Here is a 25,787-nt window from a genome sequence, read left to right on the forward strand (position 1 = left end):
GTCATTCAACATTCAATAAATAGTGCTACTTGTGAAGAGTTAATTTAATACTAAGAGTACGTCAAAAACTACGTTTATAAAGTAGGCAGGGTCTTAAATACCCAAAGATACAGTAACAATGTCAGATTAACCCTGTCATGTTGACGCTGTCTAATGAATAAGATATTTTCTAAAGAATAAAAAGTAAGAGTGCTTATCTTTTAAAGCTGAATTGATTGTTTACCGTCATGCACTAGGCTACAACTATATCTCCTACAATTCCTAAAAAGGACACTTGACATGAAAATTACTTTATACCAAATTAAATTTGTTGCGAATTTGTGGCATGTAATTCAAACACTTCGGTCAACATGCAGCTAACTAAAGAAACCAATCTGAAGCGAACCACTGATGTCGGCCCTGTGTGTATTTTGTAATATTATAGGGACTGTGAGGGGAGGGACTGTGAAGGGAGACCAGAGCCAATCAAAAGACGAAGGGAGTTGGTCTTCTTGATATCTTGGATATCATGCTTCTTACACCGCTACAACGTGGCGCCTGTAAAGTTTTGTATAGGATTCCGAATACCAATGATCAAGTTGAGCGCTCCAGAGAACCCTTCATTATTATTTGCGTCAAACCAGACGTAATATAGAGAGACAAGACAAGGTTCTCGTTCTGCTGGGGTAACGGACCAAGACTGGCAGTGAGAAGTTGTCCGACGTCAGAAACTACTCCCCCAAGTGCACAGCGCGACGTAGAGGACACACCATGGTATGTTCAATATTACCATTGAGAACGTTATTGTATCCCTTGTTAGGTTGGTGCACTCATGCGCTGTTTGCATGTGAGTCAAGGTTTTAAAAGCGTATTTTCTTTTACACAGAACCCCCCTCTTCCTTGCTTTCTAACCTTAATGGCATCATGCCTACATAGCGACCTTTGTCTACCCTTTTACATATTTTAAAATGTTCAGTAAATAGCCCAATTGTTTTTCGTTTCATGTATTACGCCGATTGCTTGTGGGTTATTTTCTCACTTGAAAAATGTGTACTATTACTTATGGAAGAGCCCGATTGGCAGCAATTCAGTTGTTTTCTTTTCACTTCGGGGAAGTTATATTTGTGTAATATTCATATAATTATAATTAATTTATTCTGTCCTATTTCTATGTTAATGCCCTGGCCATGTAGGGATCAACTTTTATTACATCGTTATGACGTTCTTTATGAGGAGTTCAGGACCATTTCATTTCAAATAATATGGATGAAGGATTGTTTAAATGTACATTTTTACATTGTTGTCAGTTTGTCTCAACCTATAAATTGTTTTCTGTGTAGCGAAAGTGTAGCACTATAGGACCTCATCAGATAAATAAGTAGGCTAGCAACCTTTTTATAATCCGACAAAAGATCAGAATTTACTCCAAACAATGCTGTTCCCAAGGTGACTTGAAGAGCAAGTACCGAAACTCATTTCGGAAAGTAGTTTATTAAGGCTGGAAAGAAACACTTCGTTTTTCGTTTGGGTTGGAAGTAAAAAGAGACATTTCCATGCTCTGAAAAGAAAATGGACTGGGAAATATTCTTAGACAACAGAAAATCGTACACACATCTTGGTCTGTGTCTGTCTTTGTCTGTGTCAAGTGTCTTACCACATCTAAACATGTACAAGGGTTCTGTTGAGGTTGGCAATACGTTACTTACTGCAACATAATAAATAGTATTTAAATCAGTGTAGGGTTTTCACAGTACCGTTGTCTGTAGATCACTGACGTTCACTCTGTGGATGGATCTTGCTGCGATGCACTTTGCATATTGAACTAGAAGGTAAACAACTGCATGCTAGTAAAGTTTCCGTTCTTATTATAACCCATTATACAGTTACAATAAATCCACAGGATTATGATACACTGGTGAGTTTAGTTAGCATATCATATCCATTACAATTGACCTGTAGTGTTTGTTTGTCCCATAGGGCTCTGGTCAAAGGTATCGCCAAACAAAACTTTATGTAATATTATTTATTTTATTCATATTTCTCTCACTTACAAATACATTCATACAACTGCAACTGAGTTTTTGACCAGGGGCGTGGGGGTTACTATGACCCAGTCTGAGAATCGTTGTTTACACACAGTTTGTTTTTTTACAAATCAAGTGTTGGGTGTGTGTGGCTCTCTGGGACGCCATGTTCTCTCTTTACTGACAGTGTTTCATTGACCAGTAGACTAGTTAAATAAAGGTTAAATAATATATATATATTTTAATAGCCCAAAATGAACCTGGACGCCATGTTCTCTCTTCACAGACACAGTGTTTCACTGACCAGTAGCTCAAAACAACTCTGGACACTTAACCACTATGGGGGGCAGAGGGTTAGGGGTGAAGAGGTAGAATTAGAGGTGAGCTAAATTTAGAGAGAGGCAGAGAGAGAGAGAGAGAGAGAGAGAGAGAGAGAGAGAGAGAGAGAAGAAAGACAGAGAACTAGAGTCAAAAGGGGTGATGTGTTTGAGAGAGTGAGAGACAAAGCTGTTTGGATATGAGTACTAAATTCTAACCTGTTTAGGACTAATCCTTCAATACCTCCCAAGCCAGTGAATTTTTATTAGAAACATCAACATGTGAGTCTCAACAACAAAATGGACCCTCAAAAAACAGCAGCAACAACAACGATGACAACAACAACTAAACAGACTCTAAACCAGTATACAACATATAGTCTAGTCTACACCTGTCCTCTCTTACTAGCACTGACTGAGGATAGCTGATGTAGATGAATGTACCTATAGTCTAGTCTACACCTGTCCTCTCTTACTAGCACTGACTGATCATAGCTGATGTAGATGAATGTACCTATAGTCTAGTCTACACCTGTCCTCTCTTACTAGCACTGACTGAGGATAGCTGATGTAGATGAATGTACCTATAGTCTAGTCTACACCTGTCCTCTCTTACTAGCACTGACTGAGGATAGCTGATGTAGATGAATGTACCTATAGTCTAGTCTACACCTGTCCTCTCTTACTAGCACTGACTGATCATAGCTGATGTAGATGAATGTACCTATAGTCTAGTCTACACCTGTCCTCTCTTACTAGCACTGACTGAGGATAGCTGATGTAGATGAATGTACCTATAGTCTAGTCTACACCTGTCCTCTCTTACTAGCACTGACTGATCATAGCTGATGTAGATGAATGTACCTATAGTCTAGTCTACACCTGTCCTCTCTTACTAGCACTGACTGAGGATAGCTGATGTAGATGAATGTACCTATAGTCTAGTCTACACCTGTCCTCTCTTACTAGCACTGACTGAGGATAGCTGATGTAGATGAATGTACCTATAGTCTAGTCTACACCTGTCCTCTCTTACTAGCACTGACTGAGGATAGCTGATGTAGATGAATGTACCTATAGTCTAGTCTACACCTGTCCTCTCTTACTAGCACTGACTGAGGATAGCTGATGTAGATGAATGTACCTATAGTCTAGTCTACACCTGTCCTCTCTTACTAGCACTGACTGATCATAGCTGATGTAGATGAATGTACCTATAGTCTAGTCTACACCTGTCCTCTCTTACTAGCACTGACTGAGGATAGCTGATGTAGATGAATGTACCTATAGTCTAGTCTACACCTGTCCTCTCTTACTAGCACTGACTGATCATAGCTGATGTAGATGAATGTACCTATAGTCTAGTCTACACCTCTCCTCTCTTACTAGCACTGACTGAGGATAGCTGATGTAGATGAATGTACCTATAGTCTAGTCTACACCTGTCCTCTCTTACTAGCACTGACTGAGGATAGCTGATGTAGATGAATGTACCTATAGTCTAGTCTACACCTGTCCTCTCTTACTAGCACTGACTGATCATAGCTGATGTAGATGAATGTACCTATAGTCTAGTCTACACCTGTCCTCTCTTACTAGCACTGACTGATCATAGCTGATGTAGATGAATGTACCTATAGTCTAGTCTACACCTGTCCTCTCTTACTAGCACTGACTGATCATAGCTGATGTAGATGAATGTACCTATAGTCTAGTCTACACCTGTCCTCTCTTACTAGCACTGACTGATCATAGCTGATGTAGATGAATGTACCTATAGTCTAGTCTACACCTGTCCTCTCTTACTAGCACTGACTGATCATAGCTGATGTAGATGAATGTACCTATAGTCTAGTCTACACCTGTCCTCTCTTACTAGCACTGACTGATCATAGCTGATGTAGATGAATGTACCTATAGTCTAGTCTACACCTGTCCTCTCTTACTAGCACTGACTGATCATAGCTGATGTAGATGAATGTACCTATAGTCTAGTCTACACCTGTCCTCTCTTACTAGCACTGACTGAGGATAGCTGATGTAGATGAATGTACCTATAGTCTAGTCTACACCTGTCCTCTCTTACTAGCACTGACTGAGGATAGCTGATGTAGATGAATGTACCTATAGTCTAGTCTACACCTGTCCTCTCTTACTAGCACTGACTGAGGATAGCTGATGTAGATGAATGTACCTATAGTCTAGTCTACACCTGTCCTCTCTTACTAGCACTGACTGAGGATAGCTGATGTAGATGAATGTACCTATAGTCTAGTCTACACCTGTCCTCTCTTACTAGCACTGACTGAGGATAGCTGATGTAGATGAATGTACCTATAGTCTAGTCTACACCTGTCCTCTCTTACTAGCACTGACTGAGGATAGCTGATGTAGATGAATGTACCTATAGTCTAGTCTACACCTGTCCTCTCTTACTAGCACTGACTGAGGATAGCTGATGTAGATGAATGTACCTATAGTCTAGTCTACACCTGTCCTCTCTTACTAGCACTGACTGAGGATAGCTGATGTAGATGAATGTACCTATAGTCTAGTCTACACCTGTCCTCTCTTACTAGCACTGACTGAGGATAGCTGATGTAGATGAATGTACCTATAGTCTAGTCTACACCTGTCCTCTCTTACTAGCACTGACTGATCATAGCTGATGTAGATGAATGTACCTATAGTCTAGTCTACACCTGTCCTCTCTTACTAGCACTGACTGAGGATAGCTGATGTAGATGAATGTACCTATAGTCTAGTCTACACCTGTCCTCTCTTACTAGCACTGACTGATCATAGCTGATGTAGATGAATGTACCTATAGTCTAGTCTACACCTGTCCTCTCTTACTAGCACTGACTGAGGATAGCTGATGTAGATGAATGTTCCTATAGTCTAGTCTACACCTGTCCTCTCTTACTAGCACTGACTGAGGATAGCTGATGTAGATGAATGTACCTATAGTCTAGTCTACACCTGTCCTCTCTTACTAGCACTGACTGAGGATAGCTGATGTAGATGAATGTACCTATAGTCTAGTCTACACCTGTCCTCTCTTACTAGCACTGACTGAGGATAGCTGATGTAGATGAATGTACCTATAGTCTAGTCTACACCTGTCCTCTCTTACTAGCACTGACTGAGGATAGCTGATGTAGATGAATGTACCTATAGTCTAGTCTACACCTGTCCTCTCTTACTAGCACTGACTGAGGATAGCTGATGTAGATGAATGTACCTATAGTCTAGTCTACACCTGTCCTCTCTTACTAGCACTGACTGATCATAGCTGATGTAGATGAATGTACCTATAGTCTAGTCTACACCTGTCCTCTCTTACTAGCACTGACTGAGGATAGCTGATGTAGATGAATGTACCTATAGTCTAGTCTACACCTGTCCTCTCTTACTAGCACTGACTGAGGATAGCTGATGTAGATGAATGTACCTATAGTCTAGTCTACACCTGTCCTCTCTTACTAGCACTGACTGAGGATAGCTGATGTAGATGAATGTACCTATAGTCTAGTCTACACCTGTCCTCTCTTACTAGCACTGACTGAGGATAGCTGATGTAGATGAATGTACCTATAGTCTAGTCTACACCTGTCCTCTCTTACTAGCACTGACTGAGGATAGCTGATGTAGATGAATGTACCTATAGTCTAGTCTACACCTGTCCTCTCTTACTAGCACTGACTGAGGATAGCTGATGTAGATGAATGTACCTATAGTCTAGTCTACACCTGTCCTCTCTTACTAGCACTGACTGAGGATAGCTGATGTAGATGAATGTACCTATAGTCTAGTCTACACCTGTCCTCTCTTACTAGCACTGACTGAGGATAGCTGATGTAGATGAATGTACCTATAGTCTAGTCTACACCTGTCCTCTCTTACTAGCACTGACTGATCATAGCTGATGTAGATGAATGTACCTATAGTCTAGTCTACACCTGTCCTCTCTTACTAGCACTGACTGATCATAGCTGATGTAGATGAATGTACCTATAGTCTAGTCTACACCTGTCCTCTCTTACTAGCACTGACTGATCATAGCTGATGTAGATGAATGTACCTATAGTCTAGTCTACACCTGTCCTCTCTTACTAGCACTGACTGAGGATAGCTGATGTAGATGAATGTACCTATAGTCTAGTCTACACCTGTCCTCTCTTACTAGCACTGACTGATCATAGCTGATGTAGATGAATGTACCTATAGTCTAGTCTACACCTGTCCTCTCTTACTAGCACTGACTGATCATAGCTGATGTAGATGAATGTACCTATAGTCTAGTCTACACCTGTCCTCTCTTACTAGCACTGACTGAGGATAGCTGATGTAGATGAATGTACCTATAGTCTAGTCTACACCTGTCCTCTCTTACTAGCACTGACTGATCATAGCTGATGTAGATGAATGTACCTACAGTCTAGTCTACACCTGTCCTCTCTTACTAGCACTGACTGATCATAGCTGATGTATTGAGGAACGTTTGACTGTAACTATGACTACCTAGCTGAATGTACCCAGATGAATGTACCTATCTGAATGTACCTAGATGAATGTACCTAGATGAATGTACCTAGATGAATATACCAAGATGAATGTACCTAGATGAATGTACCCAGATGAATGTACCTAGATGAATGTACCTAGATGAATGTACCCAGATGAATGTACCTATCTGAATGTACCTAGATGAATGTACCTATCTGAATGTACCTAGATGAATGTACCTAGATGAATGTACCTAGATGAATGTACCTAGATGAATGTACCCATCTGAATGTACCTAGCTGAATGTACCTAGATGAATGTACCTAGATGAATGTACCCATCTGAATGTACCTAGATGAATGTACCCATCTGAATGTACCTAGATGAATGTACCTAGATGAATGTACCTAGATGAATGTACCTAGATGAATGTACCCATCTGAATGTACCTAGCTGAATGTACCTAGATGAATGTACCCATCTGAATGTACCTAGATGAATGTACCTAGATGAATGTACCCATCTGAATGTACCTAGATGAATGTACCTAGATGAATGTACAGTTGAAGTCGGAAGTTTACATACACCTTAGCCAAATACATTTAAACTCAGTTTTTCACAATTCCTGACATTTAATCCTAGTAAAAAATTCCCTGTTTTAGGTCAGTTAGGATCACCACTTTTTTTTTTAAATGTGAAATGTCAGAATAATAGTAGAGAGAATTATTTATTTCAGTTTTTATTTCTTTCATCACGTTCCCAGTGGGTCATAAATTTACATACACTCACTTACATACTTATTTTCCACCATAATTTGCAAATAAATTCATCAAAAATCCTACAATGTGATTTTCTGGAATTTTTTTCTCATTTTGTCTGTCATAGTTGAAGTGTACCTATGATGAAAATTACAGGCCTCTCTCATCTTTTGAAGTTTGAGAACTTGCATAATTGGTGGCTGACTAAATACTTTTTTGCCCCACTGTAGATACTTTTGTATCTGTTTCCTCCAGCATATTCACATGGTCCTTTGCTGTTGTTCTGGAATTGATTTGCACTTTTCACACCAAAGTACGTTCATCTCTAGGAGACAGAACACGTCTCCTTCCTGAGCGGTATGACGGCTGCGTGGTCCCATGGTGTTTATACTTGCATACTATTGTGTGTACTGATGAACGTGGTACCTTCAGGCGTTTGGAAATTGCTCCCAAGGATGAACCAGACTTGTGGAGGTCTACAATTGTTTTCTGAGGTCTTGGCTGATTTCTTTTGATTTTCCCATGATGTCAAGCAAAGAGGCACTGAGTTTGAAGGTAGGCCTCCAATTGACTCAAATGATGTCAATTAGCCCATCAGAAGCTTCTAAAGCCATGACATAATTTTCTGGAATTTTCCAAGCTGTTTAAAGGCACAGTCAACTTAGTGTATGTAAACTTCTGACCCACTACAATTGCGATACATTGAGTTATAAGTGAAATAATCTGTCTGTAAACAATTGTTGAAAAATGACTTGTGTCATGCACAAAGTAGATATCCTAACCAACTTGCCAAAACTATAATTTGTTAACAAGAAATGTGTGGAGTGGTTGAAAAACTAGTTTTAATGTCTCCAACCTAAGTGTATGTAAATTTCCGACTTCAACTGTACCTTGCTGAATGTACCTAGATGAATGCACCTAGATGAATGCACTAACTGTAAGAGTGTCTGCTAAATTACTAAAATGTAAATGTAGCCTAATAGTCAATCTAACAGTTTAACCAGAGTGTATTGGCTATTGTAAACCAATCAGCTCAGAGCAGATCTAGTAAGGTGCTCCTAATAGCTTCCCTATTCCCATAGTAGAATGACTCTGGTAACTCCTGCCAGTAGTCATGTGGATCCATTACAATACCCCTCCCTCTGCTGTAAACCAATGTAGCCCCCTCAACCTGCTGTAAACCAATGTAACCCTCGAGTCACACTTGTCAGACTAGATTTACCCAATGGAAACCACATGTTTGACTCTGTTCCATTAATTCCATTCCAGCCAATACAATGAGCCTGTCCTCCCACTGCTACTCCCACCAGCCTCCACTGTTGTTTGTGTGTGTGTGTGTGTGTGTGTGTGTGTGTGTGTGTGTGTGTGTGTGTGTGTGTGTGTGTGTGTGTGTGTGTGTGTGTGTGTGTGTGTGTGTGTGTGTGTGTGTGTGTGTGTGTGTGTGTGTGTGAGAGAGAGAGAGAAAGTACCTGTTCTATCTGGCTGCAGCTAGGTTCTTCTCCACTCTTATAGCTGATACTAGCCGTGTCCCTGTTTCAAGGAGATCACTATAGTAAATAGCCTTGCACAAGCCTTGGCCTCTGCGAGTCAGAACGCCTCATAGGAGCCCATCTCCTGTTTCTGTAGCATGAGGCAGCTTGATGTACAAGTACATCCCCTGGACAGGAGACTAGTGGTGTAAATGTGGATCCCCAGTGTGGAGACTCCAGGGTGGGTTCAGTTGGCAGTTGGTTTATCACCAGAACACAGAGCAGTGGTAGAGAGATCATGGTTGATATATCTGCTGGTCATGGTAACAGAGGGAGACAACAGCTTCTATTTGATATTGTAACAGCTTCTATTTGATATTGTAACAGCTTCTATTGTTTGCCTACACCTAGTGACCTGCTTTTTAAATTATATGAACAAAAAATATTCAATTTTATTTGGAACGGCAAGCCAGATAAAATTAAAAGGGCCTATTTATATAACGAATATGAATTCGGAGGGCAGAAATTATTAAATATTAAAGCATTAGACCTCTCACTAAAGGCATCAGTCATACAAAAGTTATACTTAAATCCAAACTGGTTCTCTAGTAGATTGGTACGAATGTCTCATCCTATGTTCAAGAGGGGCCTTTTTCCCTTTATTCAGATTACACCTGCTCACTTTCGGTTGCTTGAAAAGGAAATAATCTCCAAAATATCTTTATTTTTTAAACAAGCCTTAGAAAGTTGGTTGCAATTTCAGTTTAATCCACCTGAAAGGACGGAACAAATAGTACAACAAATCTTGTGGTTAAATTCAAATATAGTAATTGATAAAAAAAATGTATTTATCGAAGAAATGTTTAAAAAAGGTATAATTTTTGTGAATGATATCATAAATAGGACTGGTGGAGTAATGTCACACATGCAGCTAACACAGACATATGGAAATGTCTGCTCTACCCAAAATTACAACCACTTAATTGCAGCATTACCACAAAAATGGAAGAGGCAAGTGGAAGGGGATAAAAGTAAGGAACTTGTATGTCGGCCTTATATTAAAGAACATAAATGGTTAAAGAAAAGTGTGATAAATAAAAACATATACCAATTTCATTTAAGGACCAAAAAACTTACAGCTGTGCCATATAAATTGCAAAATAGTTGGGAAGAGATTTTCGATGTACCCATTCCATGGCACATGGTTTATGAATTGATACGCAAAACAACGCCGGATTCAAAACTTCGAATTTTTCAATTTAAATTATTGTACAAAATTCTTGCAACTAATAGAATGTTATATATATGGGGGATACAATCTTCCCAGCTCTGTAGATTCTGCTGTGAGGAGGCAGAGTCATTAGACCATTTATTTTGGTATTGTCCGCATGTAGCTCGTTTTTGGTCACAGGTCCAGGAATGGTTGAAGAATTGCAACATTTGCGTAGAACTAACGCTACAGATAGCAATACTGGGGGATCTGAAAAGCCATAGTCAATCAATCAATAATATAATAATTATTTTAGCAAAAATGTTTATTTTTAATTTACAATCCGTGGAAGCTATGAGAATAGGAAGATTCAAATCTTTTGTGAAGCATCACAGCACAGTTTAAAAATATATGGCAAATAAAAATCCGAAATGGATGATGTTGGAAGATAGATGGGAAAGGTTGAGTGGAGCTGAAGGGTGGGACTAATAACAAGATAAACAATGTAGGGCATACGGGATCTGTGAAATGTGTATAGGTGCGGAGCTATTGTGAAATAGCACAGTTACAAGTGGAAATCAAACTGGATGGACAACAGAAATAGAGGAAGGACTAAGAACAAACAAGAGAGAACTATTATAAAGTAGACTGTGTCTGTTAGATGTGTATAAGATGTATAAATTGAAGGTAAAAACAGAAATGTTTATCAGTTTACTCCAATTGGGGGATCGGTGGTAGGGTTTGCGGGGAATAATAATAAAGGTATACTCTTTTAAAAAAGTATGTATGTCTATGTAGGTATGTGTATGTATATATGTGTATATGTATGCATACGTGAGTGGATATATATATTTACCCCAAAAAATATGGGGGATTGGAAATGATGCAGACAATTACATTGGAAGCAACATTCTTTCCGCAATATTAAGCTGATCCACCCCCCCAGAAAAAAAAAAAGAAAAAAAAAAAAAAACAGCTTCTATTTGATATTGTAACAGCTTCTATTTGATATTGTAACAGCTTCTATTTGATATTGTAACAGCTTCTATTTGATACTGTAACAGCTTCTATTTGATACTGTAACAGCTTCTATTTGATACTGTAACAGCTTCTATTTGATACTGTAACAGCTTCTATTTGATACTGTAACAGCTTCTATTTGATACTGTAACAGCTTCTATTTGATATTGTAACAGCTTCTATTTGATACTGTAACAGCTTCTATTTGATACTGTAACAGCTTCTATTTGATACTGTAACAGCTTCTATTTGATACTGTAACAGCTTCTACTTGATACTGTAACAGCTTCTATTTGATACTGTAACAGCTTCTATTTGATACTGTAACAGCTTCTACTTGATACTGTAACAGCTTCTACTTGATACTGTAACAGCTTCTATTTGATATTGTAACAGCTTCTATTTGATACTGTAACAGCTTCTATTTGATACTGTAACAGCTTCTATTTGATACTGTAACAGCTTCTATTTGATACTGTAACAGCTTCTATTTGATACTGTAACAGCTTCTATTTGATATTGTAACAGCTTCTATTTGATACTGTAACAGCTTCTATTTGATGCAGTAACAGCTTCTATTTGATACTGTAACAGCTTCTATTTGATACTGTAACAGCTTCTATTTGATACTGTAACAGCTTCTATTTGATACTGTAACAGCTTCTATTTGATGCAGTTACAGCTTCTATTTGATATTGTAACAGCTTCTATTTGATACTGTAACAGCTTCTATTTGATACTGTAACAGTTTCTATTTGATATTGTAACAGCTTCTATTTGATACTGTAACAGCTTCTATTTGATACTGTAACAGCTTCTATTTGATATTGTAACAGCTTCTATTTGATACTGTAACATAAAATGGATGGACTGAATCCCATTGAGCCCCCAGCTGTGAAAAACAAGTACCAGACAAATAATAGAGTCTGTGCAGAAACAACCTTTGTTTATAGTCTATTGACACCCACTCACTATCAGAACCTGTACATTAAGCCCCATGTTTATAGTCTATTGACACCCACTCACTATCAGAACCTGTACATTAAGCCCCATGTTTATAGTCTATTGACACCCACTCACTATCAGAACCTGTACATTAAGCCCCATGTTTATAGTCTATTGACTGTTTATTGTATATAATGTGAGACATATCTATCAGGCCTGTGAAGAGCCCCCTTGCTTTTCCTGCTCTAACACCTGCACTAGTCTTGTCTTACTACCACTGACTTTGCTCATAGATTCCTTATTGAGGGAAGATCTACTTAATACAACTGTGATATGTGGTTTTCCCAAACAGCCAACATAAGATATAATGTTAGTCGCTCTGGATAAGTGTCTGCTAAATGACTCAAATGTAAAATCTAAAAAGAAACCAATGTGGCACACACACAAACACACACACACACACTCAGACACTCACACACCTATCTCTATTGGGACACCTGTTCTTTGTTTCCTTTGTCTAGATGGAGAAGCCTCCATTGCCTAGCGATGAGGAGGGTACTAGGATGGGAGAGAGTCGGTCGGAGGCGGAGCTCCTGGTCTTGGGAGTGCAGGAGACCTCCGGGGGCGTGGCGTCGTCTGGGGATGCAGACGACCGCCCGGCGTGGGACAGCAAGCTGCAATATGTACTGGCTCAGGTGGGCTTCAGCGTGGGCTTGGGGAACGTATGGAGGTTCCCCTACCTCTGCCATCAGAATGGAGGAGGTGAGTATCACTCTGTGGGCCCTATAGGACAGAGGGAGAGAGAAAGAGAGAGAGAGAGAATGGTTTATTTCAAATTCCATAAGGCAACTTTACATGCACTCTTAGAAAAAAGGATTCCAAAAGGTTTTTTTGGCTGTCCCCATAGGATAACCCTTTTAGGTTCCATGTAAAAGCCTCTGTGGAAAGGGTTCTACATGAAACCTAAAAGGTTGTACATGAAACCTAAAAGGTTGTACATGAAACCTAAAAGGTTGTACATGAAACCTAAAAGGTTGTACATGAAACCTAAATGGTTCTACATGAAACCTAAAAGTTCTACCTCGAACCAAAAAGATTCTACATGAAACCTAAAAGTTCTACCTCGAACCAAAAAGGATTCTTCAAAGGGATCTTCTACGTTGACAGCCGAAGAACCCTTTTAGCAGCTATTCCTGAATGATTTGACATATTTGACATAAATACACAAATAAAGGGGGAAAGGGGGGATACCTAGTCAGTTGTACAACTGAATGCATTCAACTGAAATGTGACATCCACGTCTTCGGTGCCCGGGGAACAGTGGGTTAAGTTAGTTTGAATTTTGTAAAGTTAGTGCGGGAGTGGTGGGAAAATTATTGTTATCGATCAATAATGACAAACCTCCTGGCATTGACAACTTAGATGGGAAGCTACTGAGGATGGTAGCTGACTCTATAGCCACTCCTATCTGTCATATTTTTAATCTGAGTTTAGAGGTAAGTCTTTCCCTGGAAGGAAGCCAGAGTAATTCCGCTACCCAATAGTGGTAAAGCGTCTTTTACTGGTTCTAACAGCATACCTATAAGCCTGCTGCCGGCTCTTAGCAAACTGTTGGAAACAATGGTGTTTGACCAAATAAAATACTATTTCTCGGTAAACAAATTAACAACAGACTTTCAGCATGCTTATAGAGAAGGACACTCAATATGTACTGCACTGACACAAATGACTGATAATTGGTTGAAAGAAATTGATAATAAGAATATTGTGGGAGCTGTAGATTTCAGTGCAGCCTTTGATATTATTGACCATAACCTGTTGTTGAAAAAACGTATGTGCTATGGCTTTTTAACCTCTGCCATATCGTGGATTCAGGGCTATCTATCTAATAGAACTCAAATGGTTTTCTTTAATGGAAGCTTCTCTAATGTCAAACATGTAAAGTGTGGTGTACCGCAGAGCAGCTCTCTAGGCCCTCTAATCTTTTCTGTTTTTACCAATAACCTGCCATTGGCATTAAACAAAGCATGTGTGTCCATGTATGCTAATGAATCAACCATATACGCATCAGCAACCACAGCTAATATAGTCACTGAAACCCTTAACAAAGAGTTGCAGTCTGTTTTGGAATGGGTGGCCAGTAATAATCTGGTCCTGAGCATCTCTAAAACTAAGAGTATTGTATTTGGTACAAATTGTTCCCTAAGGTCTAGACCTCAGCTGAATCTGGTAATGAATGGTGTGGCTGTTGGAACAAGTTGAGGAGACTAAATTACTTGCCGTTACCTTAGATTGTAAACTGTCATGGTCAAAACATATAGATTCAATGGTTGTAAAGATGGGGAGAGGTCTGTCCATAATAAAGAGATGCTCTGCTTTTTTGACACCACACTCCAAAAAGCAAGTTCTGCAGGCTCTAGTTTTGTCTAATCTTGATTATTGTCCAGTCGTGTGGTCCAGTGCTGCAAGGACAGACATAGTTAAGCTACAGCTGGCCCAGAACAGAGCGGGACATTTTGCTCTTCATTGTAATCAGAGGGCAGATATAAATACTATACATGCCAGTCTCTCTTGGTTAAGAGTTGAGGAGAGACTGAATGCATCACTTCTTCCTTTTATAAGAAACATAAATGTGTTGAAAATCCCAAATTGTTTGCATAGTCAACTTACACACAGCTCTGACACACACACTTATCCCACTAGACATGCCACCAGGGGTCTTTTCACAGTTCCCAAATTCAAGAAAACGTACAGTATTATATAGAGCCCTTATTGCATGGAACTTCCATCTTATATTTATCAAATAAACATCAAACCTTGTTTAAAAAAAAAAGATAAAGCAACTCCTCATGGCACAACACCTCACGGCACAACGCCTCTCCCCTGTTTGACCTAAATAGTTTGTGTGTATGCATTGATATGTAGGCTACGTGTGCCTTACATTTTTTTAATGTAGTTCTGTCCTTGAGCTGTTCTTGTTTATTGATGTTCTGTATTATGTCATTCTGTATTATGTTTCATGTTTTGTGTGGACCCCAGGAAGAGTAGCTGCTGTTTTTGCAACAGCTAATGGGGATCCTAATAAAATACCAAAAAACCTGCCTTGCTCAGGGGCAGAACAACAGAACAACCTTGTCAGCTCGGGGATTCGATCCAGCAACCTTTCGGTTACTAGGCCAACGCTATAACCACTAGATACACAATACACAAGAAATGAATCAACACATGTTTTACCTGAACTATTATCACTAATTATTATTACAACCAGCACTTTCAGTCCTTATTATGTGGGACTAGAACTATCACTTTCAGTCTTTATTCTGTGAGACTAGAACCATCCCTTGTCCCTTTCAGACTTTATACCGTGGAACTAGAACCATCACTTTCAGACTTAATCCTGTGGGACTAGAACCATAACATTCAGACTTGATGCTGTGTGACTAGAACCATCACTTTCAGACTTGATGCTGTGGGACTAGAACCATAACTTTCAGATTTGATGCTATGGGACTAGAACCATAACATTCAGACTTGATGCTGTGGGACTAGAACCATCACTTTCAGACTTGATGCTGTGGGACTAGAACCATCACTTTCAGACTTGATGCTGTGGGACTAGAACCATCACTTTCAGACTTGATGCTGTGGGACTAGAACCATCACTTTCAGACTTGATGCTGTGGGACTAGAACCATCACTTTCAGACTTGATGCTGTGGGACTAGAACCATCACTTTCAGACTTGATGCTGTGGGACTAGAACCATCACTTTCAGACTTGATGCTGTGGGACTAGAACCATAACTTTCAGACTTGATGCTGTGGGACTAGAACCATCACTTTCAGACATTATGCTGTGGGACTAGAACCATCACTTTCAGACATTATGCTGTGGGATTAGAACAATCATGTTCAGACTTGATACTGTGGGACTAGAACCATCACTTTCAGACATTATGCTGTGGGACTAGTCAAGATACTTTTTGAAGAGGTATGTTTTTTTCTCTCTCTCTCTTACTCTCTACTTTATTCCATTGTTGTATCTCTCCCTTCCCTGACTCCTTCACTCTTGTTTTTCAATCTGTTCTCTCTCTAACCCCATTCTCTCTCTCTCTCTCTCTCTCTCTCTCTCTCTCTCTCTCTCTCTCTCTCTACTTTATTCCATTGTTGCATCTCTCCCTCCCCTGACTCCTTCACTCTTGTTTTTCAATCTGTTCTCTCTCTAACCCCATTCACTCTCTCTCTCTCTCTCTTTTCCTCTCTACTTTATTCCATTGTTGTATCTCTCCCTCCCCTGACTCCTTCACTCTTGTTTTTCCATCTGTTCTTTCTCTAACCCCATTCAGTCTCTTTCTCTTGAGTGGTGCAACGGGCGAAGGCACTGCATCACAGTGCTAGAGAAGTCACTACAGACCTGGGTTCGATCCTGGCTGTATCACAAACGGCAGTGATCAAGAGTCCCGTAGGGTTTAGGGGAGGGTTTGACCTGAGTAACTGACTTGCCTAGTTAAATAAAGGTTAAATAAAACATTTGAAATATATTTTCAAAATCTCTCTCTCGCTAACCCCATTCATTCTCTATCTAGCTCCATCTGCATTCAATTTACAGAATCTCTCCATCTGAGGCATAACTTTGTTTCTTAAAGGGTCAATCTGTGATTGCTACATACATTTTGGGACTTTTCAAGTCATGATATATAGCCATTGAATCTTGAATAATATAACTTATAAATGCCTCATGACCTTAGTTCAACTGTCTAATTCCAAAACCCAAGAAATAAACTTGTTTTGCTCCTTTGTTTGTAAACAATGCAATTGTAAACAAACACTGTATGGCCTTAACACATGGTTAAAACTATATATTTTTTATCTTATGGATTGTCAGTCCTTGCATCATAGCTCTGTCTTTGAATCTGAGAGTGGTTACATTTCTCCAACCCCATCCCTCAGCTGTTTACTGAAACAGTGATCTGCAGATTTAACAGTTTAACTCTCTGCCTCCTCTCCCTCTCCTGGCAGGCGCGTTCATGGTGCTCTATGTCATGCTGTTGGTGGTGGTGGGGGTTCCCCTGTTCTTCATGGAGCTGGCTGCGGGCCAGTGCATCCGTCAGGGCAGCATCGGTGTGTGGAAGCACATATCCCCCAAGCTGGCCGGTATCGGCTACTCCAGCTGCATGGTGAGCACAACAGGCTGGCCGGTATCGGCTACTCCAGCTGCATGGTGAGCACAACAGGCTGGCCGGTATCGGCTACTCCAGCTGCATGGTGAGCACAACAGGCTGGCCGGTATCGGCTACTCCAGCTGCATGGTGAGCACAACAGGCTGGCCGGTATCGGCTACTCCAGCTGCATGGTGAGCACAACAGGCTGGCCGGTATCGGCTACTCCAGCTGCATGGTGAGCACAACAGGCTGGCCGGTATCGGCTACTCCAGCTGCATGGTGAGCACAACAGGCTGGCCGGTATCGGCTACTCCAGCTGCATGGTGAACACAACAGGCTGGCCGGTATCGGCTACTCCAGCTGCATGGTGAGCACAACAGGGGTTGGTCCCAAATAGCACCCTATTTCAAACTGTATGTACAGATGCTGTACCTTAATTTGAGCCTGCTTCTCACAGCAGAAAAAAAGTCCTGCTGCAACAGTCAATTATTATGTGGATTGTAATTCATGGACATTTAAGTAGGGAAAATCAGGTCTGAAATGTTAAAGTGGAAATTACAAACGTTAGAAGCTTTTTAATACATCGAATTCACAAAAATGAACATTTCCTGCTATGCAGGACAATTCTCTGCAACAACAGAGTGATTAAATTAAGATAGCAGATCTGTAGTGCACTACTTTTGACCAGAGAGGCAGAGCCCCAATAGGTCCTGGTCAAAAGTAGTGCTGCACTTAGGTAAATAGGGTGCAATTTGGGATGCACAGTCAACTAACTAACAATACACATTCCCACCACACACAGAGACTAGTTTTTCAACTAACTAACAATACACATTCCTACCACACACAGGGACTAGTTTCTCAACTAACTAACAATACACATTCCCACCACACACAGGGACTAGTTTCTCAACTAACTAACAATACACATTCCCACCACAAACAGAGACTAGTTTCTCAACTAACTAACAATACACATTCCCACCACACACAGGGACTAGTTTCTCAACTAACTAACAATACACATTCCCACCACAAACAGAGACTAGTTTCTCAACTAACTAACAATACACATTCCCACCACACACAGAGACTTCTTTCATCTGGTTACCATTCTGGTGTTTGGTTGGGACTGCTTTCATCTGGTTACCATTCTGGTGTTTGGTTGGGACTGCTTTCATCTGGTGTTTGGTTACGGTGCAAAAAAAAGTTATTTATTTCTTCTGTTTGTCATGAGAAACATTCGGACGATGGTTGAAGGAACATTTTGACTTCATGTTATTATTCAACATACAAGGAACCTCCTTCCATGCCCCTTGATTTGTCACATTATTGCTAGACTGTTCCTAGAGTGTTTTCAAAAGGAACGTTCTCAGGAATTAGAAACTCTGGAACACAGGCTGTTCCCTGGCCTGACAGAAATGTTTTGGGAGCCAAACATTGTCAGTAGGGTGACGGTTAAGGCCTAATGTTGAGCCGATAGATCTGTGGTGAAGGCAACAAAAATAGACCAGGGCCCGACACAATAAACCTGTTGACTAGATTTCCAGGTACGTTAAAAACAGCTCAATGCATGTAGAATGCATATTTGAATATGCGTAAATATGCATCAAATCAGTCAACAGTGTGAATATGGCTCCTAGTGTTGTTAACAGTTCCTGCACCAATGACTGTGGACGTGTTTGGAACCTGACCTTAAGCCCTGAGGCAAAGAAGAACAGCAGAACATCTTGCAGAAGTAGACTGGTGTAGTCTAGCAGTCAGAATCAGTCAACTCGGTTTAACCATGCAGGAGGCCATATAAACAGCATAGTTAGAGATCACGCCATTATCAACGTTTGTCTGAATTAACTTTTTAGTCACCTCATGTCTGGTAAACAGAGATACAAAACTAACTGACTCGTACACCTGTGTGGCTCGAGAAGGCTTGAGGTTTGTGTGTGTCTCTGTGTCTCTGTGTCTCTGTGTGTGTGTGTGTGTGGTTAGGGGAACGATCTCTAAGTAATGTGTGAGAAGTAGTTGCACACTCCTCTCTCCCCTGTGTTGGCATAACGTATGCATTGACACCCTATTGGTTAACACTGACACCCTAGGGCCTCTCGAGTGGTGCAGTGCTCTAAGGCACTGCATCGCAGTGCTAGCTGTGCCACTAGAGATTCTGGGTTCATGTCCAGGATCTGTCACAGTCGGCCGCGACCGGGATACCCAGCGTCACCCTATTGCTTAACACTGACACCCTATTCATACTCATTCTGTCTGTCAGTGCTGGTCTCAGGGAGCTGCTATAACAATATTTAAAGGGATAGTGTGATATTTTGGCAATTGCTGTTTTATTATATGCATAGTCACTTCACCCCTACCTACATGTACAAATGACCTCTAACCTGTACCCCCGCACACTGACTGTACCGGTACCCCCTGTAAATAGCCTCATTATTGTTATTTTATTGTGTTACTTTTTATTATTTTTTATTTTTTACTTTAATTTATTTGGTAAATATTTTCTTAACTCTTCTTGAACTGCGCTGTTGGTTAAAGGCTTGTAAGTCAGCATTTCCTGGTACTTGTTGTATTTGGCGCATGTGACAAATACAGTTTGATTTGATTTGCAATGACTGGAAGTCTACAGGTGCAGCTAGCATGTTAAATACTGCATTAACCATGTCTTCCTTCCTCAGGTGTGTTTCTTTGTGGCTCTCTACTACAATGTCATCATCGCATGGAGTCTCTTCTACATGGGCAACTCCTTCCAGTATCCTCTACCCTGGGAGCAGTGTCCCATCAACATGACCACCAATAACACTGGTATTCACTAGCTGTGTGTATGTGTGTGTGTGTGTGTGTGTGTGTGTGTGTGTGTGTGTGTGTGTGTGTGTGTGTGTGTGTGTGTGTGTGTGTGTGTGTGTGTGTGTGTGTGTGTGTGTGTGTGTGTGTGTGTGTGTGTGTGTGTGTGTGTGTGTGTGTGTGTGTGTGTGTGTGTGTGTGTGTGCGTGTGTGCGGTACATATCATGCCTCTCCTTATTTGTGTTTAGATGTGCAATGGACACATAGTATTCTACAAGAGCAGGGTTTTTGTATGTAAACTATATAAATCTCTCTCCCTCTCTCTACCTCCCTCTCTCTCTCTGTCTCTCTCTCTGTCTCTCTCTCTCTCTCTCTCTGTCTGTCAGTAAAGGAATGCTCAGGTAGCTCCCCAACCTCATACTTCTGGTTCCGGAAGGCTCTAGACATCACAGACTCCATCGATGAGTCTGGTGAGTTTAACCCCATCATGACGGGCTGTCTGCTGGCTGCCTGGGCCATCGTCTGTCTAGCCATGATCAAAGGCATCAAGTCCTCTGCTAAGGTAAGGACGCTCTCAGTTCATATTTTTCACAACATATAGCATGTTACAAACAGTATAACGGGTCACCACCTGCCTTGACCCTCAGTAGTGTCGCCCCCGGCAACCACTAACCATGATTATGGTAGGCTAGTAGTTAACACGCTAGCTGTTGAAGAAAGCAGCTGAATTCTGATTTTGGCAAATGTTACTTTAAAATTGTTTCATGTTAATGTCCTCCTTTGTTGACCTTGTCTTGTTAAATGTTTTTTTTCATGTATAGTTTTTAAAAGAGAATGTAGAATGTCATTTGATAAATATTGATTTAATCCAATATCTTATGGTACTTAGTCTGTGTCCATGAACCCAGCCCTATATCTCCCTATAGGTCAAGTTAAAGATACATTCTGAAATTGGAAAAAGAACAAAACGGCAACCCCACCACCTGTTCCGGTATACAGCTGAGGAATGGGGCTGGAGAAATACAACCTCTCCCAAATCCATAGACATATTTTAGAATGTACATTAAAAGGACTGATGGTTCCTAATTTAAGTTGTAATTGTCTTCTCCATAGGTGATGTATTTCTCCTCAGTCTTCCCCTATGCTGTGCTGTTCATTTTCCTCGTCAGAGGCTTGATGCTGGATGGAGCCATGGAGGGAATCGCCTACATGTTCTACCCTAAAGTAAGTACAATAATAACAATAAAAATTATATATTTAATTGATTTTGTGCTTTTAATTACAAGTAGAATCTCAAAGATGTACAAAGATGCTTAAAAACAAGAATTAAGCACTCTGGAGAAGAGGACCAGAGAGGACTGGAATTTCTATTCACTTCCTGAATTGACAGAATATAAATAGAGTAGAATTTAGTCTTACGCTGTCTCTCTCTTTCTCTCTCTCTCTCTCTTTCTCTTTTTCTCTCTCTTTTGTCTCTCTCTCCCTCTCCTTTCTCTCTCCTCTCTCTCTCTCTCTCTCTCTGTCTCTCTCTCTCTGTCTCTGTCTCTGTCCCTCTCTGTCTCTCTCTGTCTCTCTCTGTCTCTCTCTCTGTCTCTCTCTGTCTCTCTCTCTGTCTCAGATAGAAATTTGGGCTGAGGTGCAGGTGTGGCGGCAGGCAGCCACACAGGTGTTCTTTGCCCTGGGCCTGGGCTACGGCTCTGTGATTGCCTATTCTTCCTACAACCCCATCAACAACAACTGTCACCGTGACGCGCTCATGGTCTCCTGCATCAACTTCATGACCTCAGTGCTTGCATCACTGGTGGTATTCATAGTGCTGGGCTTCAGGGCCAAGAACATTGTCCTGAACTGCATCACCCAGTAAGTATGGAGTCAAGGGGGGATTGTGTGTGTGTGTGTGTGTGTGTGTGTGTGTGTGTGTGTGTGTGTGTGTGTGTGTGTGTGTGTGTGTGTGTGTGTGTGTGTGTGTGTGTGTGTGTGTGTGTGTGTGTGTGTGTGTGTGTGTGTGTGTGTGTGTGTGTGTGTGTGTGTGTGTGTGTGTGTGTGTGTGAGAGCGAGCGAGAGTTAAAGAGAGAGACTGTTTGTAGATCATGGAACTGAGAAGGTATGTATAATGTCTGCTGCACATCTCATGGTTCTGTTGATGTTACACTCCTTGACTCATGCTGGGGAAGGTTTCAGCCCAGTTTAAAGGGATAACTCCCTTCAATGAAATAAGGCCCTCTCATTTCAAATGTGTTTGCGTGTGTGCCTCAATAGTGTTGAATCTCCTTTCCTTTAAAGGGATAGTTCACCCAATTTACAAAATCACATCGCTTTCCATAGACTTTCCTGCAGTTAAATGACCAAGTGGCCTCATGGGTGGAATGTTATTTATATTTTTCATAATTTCATAATTTATAAACATCATTTTTTTTTAACCTGCAGAAAATCTGGTGTTTCTATGTCAACGGTTTTGTTATATTTCTGTCTTCTGTGATGTACATAAAGTGTAATATTGGAATGCAAACTCAAAATGTAATACATTTCAACTCTATATCTGACATGGTACAGGTGTCTACCAACAAACATTTTGTATGACCCTGATTTAGCCCACTACAGTAAAAGGTTCATCTGTAAGCAGTCTATGGATAGGGTAAGACAGCTATTCATGCTTTACTTTTGTTTGCCTGGTCACTGTCTCCAAATGCTAACTTTTTAGCATTTGTGCCACAAAACCAATGCAAGTCTATATCTCCTGTATTAGCATTTTTCACGCTTCGTGTCCAGATCATCCTAAACTGTCGACAATTGGTTGTGTAGCTCCGTGTTTCCCAACTCCGGTCCTCCAGTACCCCAAACAACACGCATTTTTGTTGTAGCCCCGGACCAAAAACACTAATTCAACTTCTTGTTGAAGTAGAATCAGGTGTATATGTCCGGGGCCACAACAAAAATGTGTACTGTTGGAGGAGCGGGGTTGGAGGAGCGGAGTTGGAGGAACGTGGTTGGAGGAACGTGGTTGGAGGAACGGGGTTGGAGGAGCGGGGTTGGAGGAACGGGGTTGGAGGAGCGGGGTTGGGAAATGCTGGTGTAGCTCAATGAAGTTACTTTAACAGGATTTGAATATAAAGTGTGAAAAATGCTAATAAAAATGCCATTTGGAGACAGTGGCCAGTTTAACTAAACCAAAGCATGGACTGCTGTCTTGTGTTGTCCATAGACTGCTTACAGGCTACTGAAAGCAAAATGTCATTTTGTTATTTTGGATGAACTATCCCTTTATAAAGCATGTCAATATTATGGAAACATTTCCAAGACATGTCCATATGTACACTCTTAGAAGCAAGGTGCTATTTAGAACCTTAAAGGGTTCTTCAACTGTCCACGTAGAAGAACCCTTTGAAGAAGGGTTTCTACATGGAACCAAAAAGGGTTCTACCTGGGACCAAAAAAAGGGGTTCTACCTGGAACCAAAAAGGTTCTCCTAAGCATACCTTCAAATAAAGTATAGCGATGTACCTGAAGGGAATTGCGATATTGAGAGCTTGAAAATATCATGTTCTATCTGCAATTTTACCCAAATTGAGTTCTGGACATTTTCTTGTTCTGTTCAATGTTCTCTACCTATATAGTACTCTAAATACCCCAATTCATGTTGTTAAGTGAATAAGGATATGAGATAGAAATTGCTCACACCATTCAAAACAATAAGGGTTGGTAATTTTAAAGCCAATTATCTCAGAATCAACTTTTTACAGAAGGAACCTTATAATTCTAAGCTCAGGCTACGTCACCTCCCACCCTTCAGAAATCTGGGCCTGTTAAACGACATGGCCACACATGGAAGCAACCATCACTGGTGGCCGTGGTTCAACATGTCTGATCCTGCCTCCGTCACCATACCTGACTACAGAGAGTGGTACCATCACTACGGCTCCCAGGTGGGGACAAACATCACCGACTGTGACCTGGATGAGGAGATGAGCAAGGTGAGGGTTAGATTAGGCTTTAGGGGGCTTGTGGTTCAAATCCTATTTTCAGAAATAATGGAGAACGGAGTCCTTTGTAATGTAGGCACAAAGTTATTTATAAGGAGCTGTCTTGACCTCCCTCTGTTTCCCCTACCTTGTATTCCCTCTCTTTCTTCACCCCTTACAACCTCCTGTTAACACATTGCCCCCTCCCTCATTCTCTCCCCCCCTCCCTCGTTCTCTCCCTCATTCCCTCCATCCCTCCCTTGTTCCCTTCCTCCCTCATTCTCTCTCCCTTGTTCACTATCCCACCCTCCCGTGTCCCCTCCCTTGTTCCCTCCCTCGTTCTCTCCCACCCTCCCTCGTTCTCTCCCTCCCTCCTTCTCTCCTTCGTACCCTCCCTCGTTTCCCCGTTCTCTCCCTCCCTCCCATGTTCTCTCCCCCCTCCCTCGTTCTCTCCCTCCCTCCTACGTTCTCTCCCTCCTTCGTTCTCCCCCTCCCTCGTTTTTTTTCTCCCTCGTACAGGTTACAAATATCAACATACTCCACATAGAATAAAGTGTTTGTCCCTCTTGTCTCTCTAACCCCCAGGGTGTGGAAGGGACGGGCCTGGCGTTCATTGCCTTCACAGAGGCCATGGCCCAGTTCCCTGCCAGCCCCTTCTGGTCCACGCTCTTCTTCCTCATGCTGCTCAACCTGGGCATGAGCACCATGTTCGGCACCATGCAGGGGATCCTCACCCCCCTCATGGACAACTTCAGCCTGCTGGGACGCCACCGGACCATGCTCACTGGTAATACAGACATATTCACACACACCAATGCACCAATACACAAATGCACCCACGTGCGCACACACACTCAACTAAATGTTTCAAAGACAGACAAAGAGCACAACTACAAACTAAAACAACAACAAATATAACAAGTACTTATATTTTTTGGTCTGTCTTTGAAACATTTAGTCTGTGTGTCACTAAATAGCTGTGTTCTTTGTCATTATGATTCAGTAGGTCACTAAATAGCTGTGTTCTTTGTCATAATGATTCAGTAGGTCAATAAATAGCTGTGTTCTTTGTCATAATGATTCAGTGTGTCAATAAATAGCTGTGTTCTTTGTCATAATGATTCAGTGTGTCAATAAATAGCTGTGTTCTTTGTCATTATGATTCAGTAGGTCAATAAATAGCTGTGTTCTTTGTCATTATGATTCAGTGTGTCACTAAATAGCTGTGTTCTTTGTCATTATGATTCAGTAGGTCACTAAATAGCTGTGTTCTTTGTCATTATGATTCAGTAGGTCACTAAATAGCTGTGTTCTTTGTCATTATGATTCAGTAGGTCACTAAATAGCTGTGTTCTTTGTCGTTATGATTCAGTGTGTCACTAAATAGCTGTGTTCTTTGTCATTATGATTCAGTGTGTCACTAAATAGCTGTGTTCTTTGTCATTATGGTTCAGTAGGTCACTAAATAGCTGTGTTCTTTGTCATTATGATTCAGTAGGTCACTAAATATCTGTGTTCTTTGTCGTTATGATTCAGTGTGTCACTAAATAGCTGTGTTCTTTGTCATTATGATTCAGTAGGTCACTAAATAGCTGTGTTCTTTGTCATTATGATTCAGTAGGTCACTAAATAGCTGTGTTCTTTGTCATTATG

The 25,787-nt window shown here is 40.9% G+C and overlaps 1 protein-coding gene across 1 annotated transcript in view; it reads left to right on the forward strand.

The window, feature by feature from the left end:
- The first annotated feature begins 472 nt into the window (after positions 1-472).
- Positions 473-25,787, forward strand: part of slc6a16a (solute carrier family 6 member 16a) — a 38,121-nt gene continuing 12,806 nt past the window's right edge. The window contains exons 1-9 of the mRNA XM_055895476.1: positions 473-753; positions 12,753-12,993; positions 17,249-17,406; positions 20,070-20,196; positions 20,562-20,737; positions 21,289-21,399; positions 21,794-22,035; positions 23,966-24,146; positions 24,720-24,921. Of these exons, the coding sequence (XP_055751451.1) occupies positions 751-753; positions 12,753-12,993; positions 17,249-17,406; positions 20,070-20,196; positions 20,562-20,737; positions 21,289-21,399; positions 21,794-22,035; positions 23,966-24,146; positions 24,720-24,921 (1,441 nt within the window). The 5' untranslated portion in view covers positions 473-750. The remainder of the gene's footprint in view (positions 754-12,752; positions 12,994-17,248; positions 17,407-20,069; positions 20,197-20,561; positions 20,738-21,288; positions 21,400-21,793; positions 22,036-23,965; positions 24,147-24,719; positions 24,922-25,787) is intronic.

Source organism: Salvelinus fontinalis, chromosome 2 (assembly GCF_029448725.1).
Source record: "Salvelinus fontinalis isolate EN_2023a chromosome 2, ASM2944872v1, whole genome shotgun sequence".
In the NCBI taxonomy this organism is placed as follows: domain Eukaryota; kingdom Metazoa; phylum Chordata; class Actinopteri; order Salmoniformes; family Salmonidae; genus Salvelinus; species Salvelinus fontinalis.